The sequence below is a fragment of the Microplitis demolitor genome, chromosome 3 (assembly GCF_026212275.2).
Source record: "Microplitis demolitor isolate Queensland-Clemson2020A chromosome 3, iyMicDemo2.1a, whole genome shotgun sequence".
Classification (NCBI taxonomy): domain Eukaryota; kingdom Metazoa; phylum Arthropoda; class Insecta; order Hymenoptera; family Braconidae; genus Microplitis; species Microplitis demolitor.
In genome coordinates, this window is record NC_068547.1 from 21,171,033 (window position 1) to 21,182,051 (window position 11,019).

The 11,019-nt window shown below is 28.1% G+C and overlaps 2 protein-coding genes across 2 annotated transcripts; one reads left to right on the forward strand and one right to left on the reverse strand.

Annotated features, from left to right (window-relative positions):
• The first annotated feature begins 321 nt into the window (after positions 1-321).
• Positions 322-5,646, forward strand: LOC128667435 (chitin deacetylase 1-like). The gene is made up of 9 exons (XM_053737329.1): positions 322-491; positions 917-1,036; positions 1,280-1,384; positions 1,512-1,655; positions 1,745-1,927; positions 1,991-2,129; positions 3,500-3,851; positions 3,936-4,106; positions 4,190-5,646. Exons 1-9 carry the CDS (start codon positions 437-439, stop codon positions 4,463-4,465), a joined length of 1,545 nt encoding a protein of 514 aa, XP_053593304.1. The 5' UTR covers positions 322-436; the 3' UTR covers positions 4,466-5,646.
• Positions 5,647-8,127: 2,481 nt separating this feature from the next.
• LOC128667441 (U6 snRNA-associated Sm-like protein LSm7) lies at positions 8,128-9,009 on the reverse strand. Its single transcript, XM_053737379.1, has 3 exons — positions 8,900-9,009; positions 8,540-8,717; positions 8,128-8,425 (listed from the first exon to the last, which is right to left on the reverse strand). Exons 1-3 carry the CDS (start codon positions 8,903-8,905, stop codon positions 8,286-8,288), a joined length of 324 nt encoding a protein of 107 aa, XP_053593354.1. The 5' UTR covers positions 8,906-9,009; the 3' UTR covers positions 8,128-8,285.
• Positions 9,010-11,019: the final 2,010 nt, after the last annotated feature.

Genomic DNA, 11,019 nt, shown 5'->3' on the forward strand with positions numbered 1-11,019 from the left:
TATTATATTTTTATTGACAAAAATTATAATAAAGAATAATTACAATGAATCTATTTGTTAAATGTTTGATAATGATATCCATGATCCCAAATGACTCGCATTAATATTAATAACAATATAAAATTTAAAAATCAGTAATTCTAAGTCATCAGCCTGGTATAAATCAATGAAGCCTCAAACATGTAATGTCGATGCTGATCTAAATTTCTCCAATAGGCTACAAGTGAAATTAGCCAGTGGCTGGAAAATACCCTACTCAGTGTATATTGTATTTGAGTAATATAATAATAGCTGCTGAGAACGAAAGAAGCCGAACAGAAACAGACTCGTATAAGCATACCTATAAGGTATACTGTTTGGTGGGAGGAAGAATCAGTTTGAAAGTGTGAGCCGCGAGAGACGAACACAATCTCTTTGACGTACTTTTTTATCCATCATGAGATCTTGGATATGTGACTCTGTATTTATAATCTTATCGATCATCATAACGGGTAAGACTACTCAATATATATAAATATACACCAGTCGATTAGTGTACATATATATTTATAAAATTGTATCAATTTTATTGTCATCAATTTATCTACAATATAATAAATTTATCATAAGGGAAAGGTCCAGCAGAACCGGAAGTTTCACTTCCTTTCTTATACGCAAGTGAAAATAAATTCCATGTGCAAAACGTTTCTCTCACAATCACAATTTTTGTTCCTGTTTTATTTTATATTACTATAGATTATATATTTTTTATATTTTTTTATGCATAAACTTTATAAACAGTTACGAGTTTTAAGTAAAAGTATTTTCTCGCGTGTTTTATTTTTAAGTGGACAAATAATTCAAAGCAATATATTTAAATATAATCAATTGATCACTTTCTCTATTTATTATTTATAATTATTATTTTTTTTAATAGCACTCGGGTCATCCATCGATGTGCCGTGTATTGAGGACAGTAAATTTTATAGAAATCCAAATACATTAGCTCACAATGTATGGTCACCAAATGAATGTGCCAAATATTATTTATGTTTAGGTAAATATATGTTTAATTGTATCTAATGTTCATTTTTTATTTATTGCGAAACTAAAACTTTATTTGTTATAAAATTTTACTTTTCTTTTGGTGTCATTATAATTTAAGCGTAGGAAATTTCTCACGATTGTTTGTCAAAAGACTTTCTCGTATATAAATACATACATACATACATACATACATACATACATACATATACATGTATATTATTCAATACTAAAAAATACGCAATCAAATTTACAGACAATGAAGTATTTGAGTTTAAATGCTCAGAGGGTCTTCTATTCGATGTTACGAGACAGATATGCGACTTCAAAGCCAATGTAGACAATTGCGATGTAACGTCAGGTATATAAAAGTATATAATTTAATTTAATTCAACATAAAAGCATTGATAAAGATGATGACATGATTTAAATAATTTAATTAGTCTAATTACCATCAATTATTTTAAAATAAAATTCAAATTTTACAGAACACCAACCACCTAAGCCATTATTAGAAAAAGGAGACTGTAAAGATAACACACTAGCTTGTGGTGACGGTACTTGTCTTCCTAATTCATATTTTTGTGACGGAAGTGTTGATTGCACCGATGGTTCCGATGAAGGCTGGTGTGGTAAATTTTTTTTCCAATAGCCCGAATTTAATTTATTGAATATTAATTATTTAAAAATAATAAATGACAGGGTATGAATTTACTTTTAGATGGGGGCCCGGATAAAAATTCCGCGACAAATTGCAATCCACAAAAATGTTATTTACCAGATTGTTGGTGTTCTCAAGACGGTAAACGGATACCGAATAATTTAACACATACTGAAGTGCCACAAATGATAATGATAACGTTTAATGACGCTGTTAATGCAGAAAATTTTGATTTTTATAGTAGTAAGTTTTATTTATATGATTATTGTGATTTTATGAATATTTTATTTGATTGATTGATTATAGAGTTTTTCAATGACAAGCGAAAAAATCCAAATGGGTGTCCTATAAGAGGAACGTTTTATGTAAGCCATCAATACACTAATTACAGAGATGTCCAGTATCTTTGGAATGAAGGCCATGAAATTGCTGCTCATTCAGTAACGTAAGTTTATTTTAATTTTTATTAATTAAAAATATAATATTTTTAAATAAAATTTATTAAAGATAAAAGACGTTTTATAAATTGAAAATAAAGAGTTAAACAAATTAAAGATTAAGCATCGTGCCTTTTGTCGACCGAAAATTCATATTAGATTTTGTCCAAGTAATATTTTAAGATCAGACAGAAATCTGACACATTATTTGAATTTTTAAAATCTGCGAATGAATTCAACTAAATATATTCAGACGTAAAGATATCAATCATCTGTTATAACTGCTTAATGTAATAAGAGGTGTAACGTGCTTTTGTGTCAATAATCCGCTGAAGCATACATATATATACAGCGAAGCATTCAATTGTTCTTCATTCGTCTGATTAAAAGGGATAAGTGAATAATAAAATAAAGATTCAAGTACTCATTGTTGAGCTTTTGAATTCCCTAACTATTCATGCCAAGATTGGGTTATTGCTCGGAGTATGCAATTACCATGTTTTCGACTTGATCTGTAGTGGAGAATTTAGAGCAGAAATACCAAGATTTAAGTTATGGTAAATAAATATATGCTCAGAGCAGCTTAAAGCAGCAAGCCAAACTTGCAATTAAAGTAAACCTGGGCCAAAAATAAACGAAATACGAAAAAAATAAAAACTAATATACTTTTTGTTTTATTTATTACTTTTTTTTTTTGTTTAAAAATGACTCGTTCGGATTTGCTTCATGAAAACGAGTCATTAATAAAAAAAAAATTATTTAAACTGTAATGATTTTAAATAATTATATTCTAAGCCAGCTTGATCAATTTAAAAAAAAATAATTCAAGTGAGTGATGAATAACTAAATCGATATAGTTGGGTAAAAAGATATCGATATTTCAGCTAGGACTTTTACGACCGTCTAATTTCAAAACCTAGTTAATTCTTACTTTGTTTTAAATTAATCTTATAAAAAAAAATAAATAAATAATTAATAATCATGTCAATAAAAGAAATTTTAATATAAAAAAATTATGAAAAACGGGCCAGTCCTGAAACTTCCCGTTGTTTTCGAGTTCCGTGAGCCGTTATTTTATCCTCGAGTCAAATGTTAAAAAACCAGGTTTAAAATACCGGAACAGAGGTGGTTTTAGCGATTCCGTCTGAGTAAGCTTATTATAGCCCACCTTTATTATTCTACTAGAATGGTGATACTAGTTATAATATAAAGGACTGATTTAATTATTAAACATATATTTAAATTATTTTATCCAAACTGATCCGACTAGTTTTAAAATATAATCATTTTTTACAATCATTATCTATTTATCTACCATTTTATAATTTTCAAATAATAACAATTGGTATAAATACTTTTTATTTTTAAATTTAAATAGACATCGAGGACCGGAAGAATGGTGGTCACTGAACGCTACAATAGAAGACTGGTTCGACGAAATGGTTGGAGTTGCAAATATTATAAATAAATACGCCGGAGTAAGAATCGAAGATATCAAAGGACTAAGAGCGCCCTTTTTGCGTGTCGGTTGGAATCGACAATTTTTAATGATGTCAGAATTTGGTTTTGTTTATGACGCATCTATCGTTGCACCTTTTTCGGATCCACCTTTATGGCCATACACGCTAGACTATAAGATACCTCATCAATGCGCGAGTACGGGTCAAATGTGCCCAACTAGAACATATCCCGGGTTATGGGAACTGCCATTAAATCAACTTCTCTCTGGAGTACGTAAATAATTTTAGTTCGTTTGTCATTCATCAATGTTATGCTTTGTTTTTTAATTGATGGTTTTAATTTCTTTCCTGCAGGAATATACCTGCAGTATGATAGACGATTGCCCTATAAGTTTGTCAGGGGAAGAAATTTACAAAATGTTAATGCTGAATTTTAAAAGACACTACTTGAGTAATCGGGCACCCATTGGCTTACATTTCAATCCGATGTGGTTCCGTAATCCTACAAGCAACTACGCTTTCAGCGTAAGTGTAACTAAATATCAATTTTTTAATAAAAAAGTTTTAAAAATTACTATTAAATTATTTATTACTATGGCTATTTTCAGAAATTTGTGGATGATTTGCTGCAATTACCGGACGTCTACTTTGTAACAGGTAATCAAGTTATTGAGTGGATGAAAAAGCCTACGCCAGTTGTTGATTTAATGGAATTTGAACCATGGCAATGTAATAAACGATTTAAACCCCATGAAATAGCATGCGAGTTTCCAAGTTCTTGTAAATTACCTAGTCGTGTTTTAAAGTCCTACAGATACTTGAATACGTGTTTCGATTGCCCAAAACAATATCCTTGGTTAAGAAATGAATTTGGAACTGAATGAGCTGTATAGACTCCTATAAATTATTGATTTATTTAAAATCTTTTGTCTGAGTTATTTTTTAATTTAAAATTATGCTTTCATGTTTGTATGTACAGTCCAGTTTCAGTATGAAACTAAGTCGGGACTGGAGGCAAAAAAATTTTGAAAATTTTGATTCCTCCACTACCGCGCTTGACGTGTTTGGAGCTTGGACCTCGTTATACGACTAACATCGATGTTGTTGTTGTTTGAAATAAGAAATTAATATCTTTTCGTAAAATTGTGTAAATAAGAAAAAAAATTAATTTACACTACATAAATAAAATACAAATTTGCTACTTAATTTTTTGCGACTGACGATATAAAATAATTGGGTCGTAAAATTTGAATAGAGCGATTGACGGAAGTGTACGGGACAATATTTAACGAATCACGAAAAAAAGTCTTATAACGAGGTCATATTGAACATTAAATAAAACTGACTCGTTGATAATAGAGGGAAAAAATAATTAAATATACGTCAGTTTTTTTTTTAATTGTTTGTTGTGAATTGTATATATGTGTGTTCAGAATTGTATTATTTATTGTAATTGTTGTTACAACTATTTGTAAAAAACTAAGAAATTGGCATTCCATTTTTATTGTTAAATTTTTTTATTTTAATACAAGACTGCAAGTTATATTTAAATTTTGTGCAAATAAAAAATAATTGTACTTTACAACGATTATAAATAAATAATTTGTAGACTCTGATGAATTAGGTATACGTATATATAATTTTTTTAAAATTTAATTATAAAAGTGAGCTTAAATTCATATCAATTACGAACAGTCACATATTTCATTGTTTGTTTTTTATTTCGCTTATCATTCTTTTTTCGATTTCACTCCTCTGCGTCTCTTTTATCTCGAATTTTTAACTACGCCTTTTTCCATTTTTAAATCAAGACAATAGCTACTTTTTTATTAAATCGTATAATGGAAGTTTTTTGGTTGTCGACTGAATTTGTTATCAATTTTTTATCACCGTATCTATAAATATGTTGAGCTAAATTTTCACTTCGAAATTATTGATCTATTATTTACAAATAAAACGAAGTACATTTTCCACATTTCTGTAATTTTAACAACTGCTTACGCAATAAGTTTAGCGTACATGAAAAATACGAGTTTGGTTAGCTTTTAATTTTATATAAATATTTTCCCGAATAAATTTTATTATCTATATTAATAAAAAATTTTGATATAAATTTGTATGCTCATGAAGTGTTGAATAAAAAAAATGTTGTTAAATAAAAACTTTATTGTATACCTTTTGTTTAATATATATATATATATATATATATAAATTAAATCAGTACATATTACTTTTCCCATTTCTTCTCAATTTCCATACAGGCGAATTTCGTTAACTTGGAACTTCCGCTGAATCTCGACCCTCATTACCATCGACCCTGTCTCCCGTCTGATGCTATACATTTTTATGTGTCTGTGTATATTTGTATTTATATGTCATCACTCATATATTAGGTGTAAGTGCGCATGTATGAGGTTTGATTTTAAAAGGAGAAGGTATATTCGATAAGTCGGAATTGCCAGAATATTTTCACTATTCTGTACACTGTCCGACTTAGTGGAGTCCGGCTGTAAATATATAAACTATTAAACACACATTCATTAACTAAACAATATTAACACTTAAAAATTTAATTATTTAAATAGTTGATACTTTACAATAAAAAAGACGCAGGCTTTTGAAATATACTGTAGAGTTAGTAATAACAAAATAATATAATTACTTAGTAAAGAATTCCTTGCAGTATTCGTATATTTTATAAATAAAAATTCATAACGAAATTTGAATTGATTATTTTTAAAATAAATACACAATAACATCTTCACTGTTTGAAAGATCATCTTCACTCAAAATTCGAATAGCTGCTTGATCAACCTTTAATTTTTTATTTGACTGACTTTCTTTTTCATTTCCTAGTTTTTCAAATTTTCTTTTAAGCTCTTGATGGCTCAGTTCGCCTCCAGTTTCACGGTCAGTCTCTTGATGATTTAATTTTATGTCCGATGGCGAATCACGACTGTTGTATTTTATTGAAATAATATTTGAAGTTTGTTCACCTCGATTTTTTTCACTTTGCACGCTTATGTCCATTACTTTTTCAGCAGTCGACATTCAACTTTACTTTTATATGATCAATATTCTATTTATTATTATTAGTAATATTATTGTGTCAGATTGTCTTGTACTTGTTTTTGCACGATTATAAATTTAAATATTAATAAATATCGTTTCTAAAAGGACTACTGAGAGACAGTATTTATCAGCAACAAACAGTAAGGTGATCTTCTAGAGAATATAATCTTAATAAATTTCCAGCTATCCTATAAAGACAATTCTCCCCACGACATTTCTATACGTAAGTGAATACCGACGTCAATAACACACACAATTATCTTATAAATTGGCATCTCAACTAAACTGTGACGTATACTTACAATGTTCATAATTGATTAAAAGATATTATTATTATTATTATTATTATTATTATTATTATTATAGAATTGTAATGTTTCGAAGATTTTATTACCTCTCAATATAATTCGATGAAAATACGGCGAAAAGAAAGGATTAATCACGATTTTCTATTTGATAAATACTAATTTACGCCGAAAAGCTTTATTTAATGAATCTAAATGTAGCTATACGGAGAAAAGTGAATAGTTGAAGTAATTAAACAGTTGCCGCGCAATTATATATTTAAACGCTTTGATTATAAGCGTTTGTTGGACCCGGCTGAGAAAATCTTATAAAATCCGATTGATTCTCATAAAAATTTTTTCAGGATGAATGAGTTTTATAGAAATAATTTTAAAAGTACCGATTAATTTTTTTTTTTTTTTTTTTTTTGGCAGGCAAGTTATAGTTCTGGGCTTTCATAGAAATAGAATTATTGTTAGTACTACTAGAAAAAATAAATAATTTATTTGGATAGTATCTGATTTAAAATATTTAGATCCTTGAAATAAAAATTAAATAAATTTTCAGCAAATGGATTATTTACTTCGGGCAAGGAATCAAATTTCCTGTATGTATATTTAATACTCACTTTTTAAAAGTCAGACTGAAATCACTAACTTTATCTATTTTTTTTTTTTTTTATCAATTTCATATTTTTCTAACGGAAACTCAAAAATTTGACTAAATCAAATAAATGATTACTGACGACTGATTTGATTTGAAACCGCCTATATATATATATATATATATATATATATATATATAGCAAACCTTCGAGCTCCGTTCTTTTTTTTTTATTTTACAGGAAGGGCTAAAAATAGTAATAATGTAATTTTTTCCCATAATCACTTTGTCCAAAAGAAAAAAAAAGTTCGTAAATTAAATCAGCTGATAAAAATAGTAAGATATAAATAAGATAAAATAAAATATTAAAAACCAGCCTTTGACTATTTATTTAAAAATTTTATTAATAAAACTGCTCATTTTTTCAGTTGCGATTTGGAAAACTTTATATCAGCATCAATAAACTTCAACTGATAAAAATTCAGGGAATTCCATTGAAAGCCGGGTTTTAAGAGGAATATTTGGAGCTGTTTATTAAAAATACTCAAATTTATAACATAATCAAGTACATTTTTTAAAAATAAAATACTCAAAAAAAGGTAGGTTTTATTGAACTTCATAAAGACATTTTACAATGACTATTTTAGTTTAATTTATAAAAAAATTTTTAACTTAAATGCTACAATTAATAATAAATCATTTATCGGCATATTGAAAAAAATAATAATTAAATAAATTACAAGTTTAACTGTCTTGTTGTATAAATGGATTTGGTATAGATTCCATCCCATCAACGGGGCAAATCAATACAACAGAAGTACCTCTGCATACAACTAATCCCAGCATCCTGGTGTCTTGATTAAGTTTATACGGATCATCAGGATCTGGAAAAAAATTAAATTAAATAATTTTTTATCAAGTCCTAGTAAATATATTAATTTCTTGACTGATGTCAATTGACTATTAATTGATAATAACAAAATAAATAGATTGAATACCTCGTAGATACTCGGTAGTATTGTCAAGAACGAGATTCAACAATGGATCATAACCTTTCAAAATTCCAGCGGCTTCTCTGCCACCGGCGAATTTAACTCGTATATTTTTTTCAAGATACTTTGATAAATCCAATATACTTTCTTTTCTCTTTTTCTCTTTGTGGTCTGCATTTTGTTGCTAAAAAAACAATAAACTGTCAAAATAATAATTCTATTTTGAGGTTAACACTTAACAATTTTTACTAATTAAGTTTTCTAAGTCTAGTAAATGTGTAGACAATTGTATTCATTTTTTTAATTAAATAAATAAATAAGTGGATTTTTTAAAAAATAATTTACAGAAGTTAATTGTTTACTTACAGACATATTTAATAAACGTCGGTATTTATTTATTGGAATGTGTGTTCTTGATATTGCTTTTTATGTTTTTATATGCAGTTTGAAATTACAGTAACTGTCACTAGAGACCGCGCAAAATCAACAAACACATCTTAGTATTTAGCGGGAATTTTGAATATTAACGTCTATTAAATTTAATTTAATGATACCCACGTGATATGTTTGACTTAGTAATATCTTATTAAATTATTCAATTCTTAAATACCAAAGTGCAATAATAATAATAATAATAAAATAATAGTAATAATAATTTACAAGCCTAATATCTAATACTAAAAATTTAGAAGGCGATACTAAAAAAAATTTTCTTATTTAAACACACACACACATATATATATATATATATATATATATATATATATATATATATTTAATACGCAACAATAAAAAAATATTTAGCCAGAAAATAAATTATTTTACCGAAGAAATTGTTTTTTTTTTTCGTTAAAGAAAATAATTGTAATTTTTAAAATTTCTTACTTATCAATTACAAACATTTAAATATCTGAAATCATGATAAGGTCAATATAATTATTTACATCGTAAAAAATCAGGAGTGAATGCGGAGTAATCACGGATTTTATTTAAATCTGGATTCACTCCGATTTGCGCTCACTCCACAAATTTTTTACAGTGTATAGATCAACCAAAAGAGTAAAGTATAATTAAATATTAATTTCAATTACGAAGGAAGATAGAATACATATGAAAAGAGATAGTAATAAATATACATATATATATAAGCCTCAGCAAAATATAACTGTCCATATGAAAGGCTCTCGCGATAGGAATTTACCCTGGGGCTTTACACGCGTATATTCATCGTTGCAGACTATCTGGCACCTGTATATGTTAAATATGACTTACCAACCCAAGGTACAAGTATACGTATATATTTATATATATATTATATAAATTTAAACTAGAAGGTCGTCATATTTCTTTCTATTTATTATCTGATCGATTAAAGTAAAAGACCTAGTACCCGATCAGGGAACTAGTATTCGGTCACTCCATGTATTTGTATATCTATATTTCGTAAAATTTTGTAAATATAGATGTACAAATACATGGGTGATCGGGTACTAGTTCCCTGATCGGGTACTAGGTCTCTTACCTTATGTCTAATATCATTAAAAATATTAAAAGAATTTTCTCTATCTTCTTCATCCATTTTATAGTATAGATGTAGTCTCAAATTGTTTACACGGAATTTGCCTCTGGGCTATCAATACCATTCAAAGATTCCCCACGTCTTCAATGTTATACAGCCTTACGATTTTTAAATAAATTTAACTTAACTGTTACATCCACATTTTCTCTAAATTGTTTACGTTTTACGATTATTTCAATTCCATTGGTTGTTCTCCATCACATATAATCGGTTAAACCGGTGTTACATGTAGTTGTCACGTGCGCACAACTCAATAAAGGCTAAATACTCTGAGGTGTAAACACATTCTGTTTATTTTTAATCATGTTCATTTTACCAACGTTTGATGTAATATCTTTAAAATAATTATTCGCAATATTTTTGTGCTAAGACCAAATAAATCTACAGCACATTAGGTACCAATCGTACTTAATACGTTTTTAAGACATATAAAAAAAAAGTAAAATCTCTATTTTTGTCGCCATCGCAATGACCGTCGTCCACAACTTTGATTCATTCAAATCGTATTAGATTTTAAAGATTCGTACCGCCTACTTCTTCATCAGAGGCGGGTCCTATCTCTATGACTCAGTGACGTATAAAAAAAATTTTTAGTTACACTGCTACTCATCCATGGACCACTCGGATGTCTTCTAACATAAGAAAACTGGACAACGTTCCATATTCTCTTTTTCCAACTCAAAGTCTTTTGAAAATAAAGTCAAAGTCAAAGTTAAAGAGACAGTAAAAGATCGTGACCATTATCTTCAAGAAGAAATAATCGCATACCTTCAGTTCCTGCTGTGAAGACAATTATTAATATAACGACAATTTTCCTCTTGAAAGCTAGATCATGTCTCATGCCTGGTTTTTCTACTGAATCTCTTGTCTCTTCATCACTCGCGTCTAGGGTTACATTGGATGGGGA

Bases quoted from the DNA above. Each gene is read 5' to 3' on its own strand.
- LOC128667435 (XM_053737329.1), top strand. From the start codon at position 437: ATGAGATCTTGGATATGTGACTCTGTATTTATAATCTTATCGATCATC. The intron at 1,037-1,279 runs GTAAATATATGT...TCAAATTTACAG, and splicing joins CAAATATTATTTATGTTTAG to ACAATGAAGTATTTGAGTTT. The intron at 1,656-1,744 runs GTAAATTTTTTT...ATTTACTTTTAG, and splicing joins TTCCGATGAAGGCTGGTGTG to ATGGGGGCCCGGATAAAAAT.
- LOC128667441 (XM_053737379.1), bottom strand. The intron at 8,426-8,539 runs GTATTCAATCTA...ATTTTTTTCCAG, and splicing joins TACTACCGAGTATCTACGAG to ATCCTGATGATCCGTATAAA.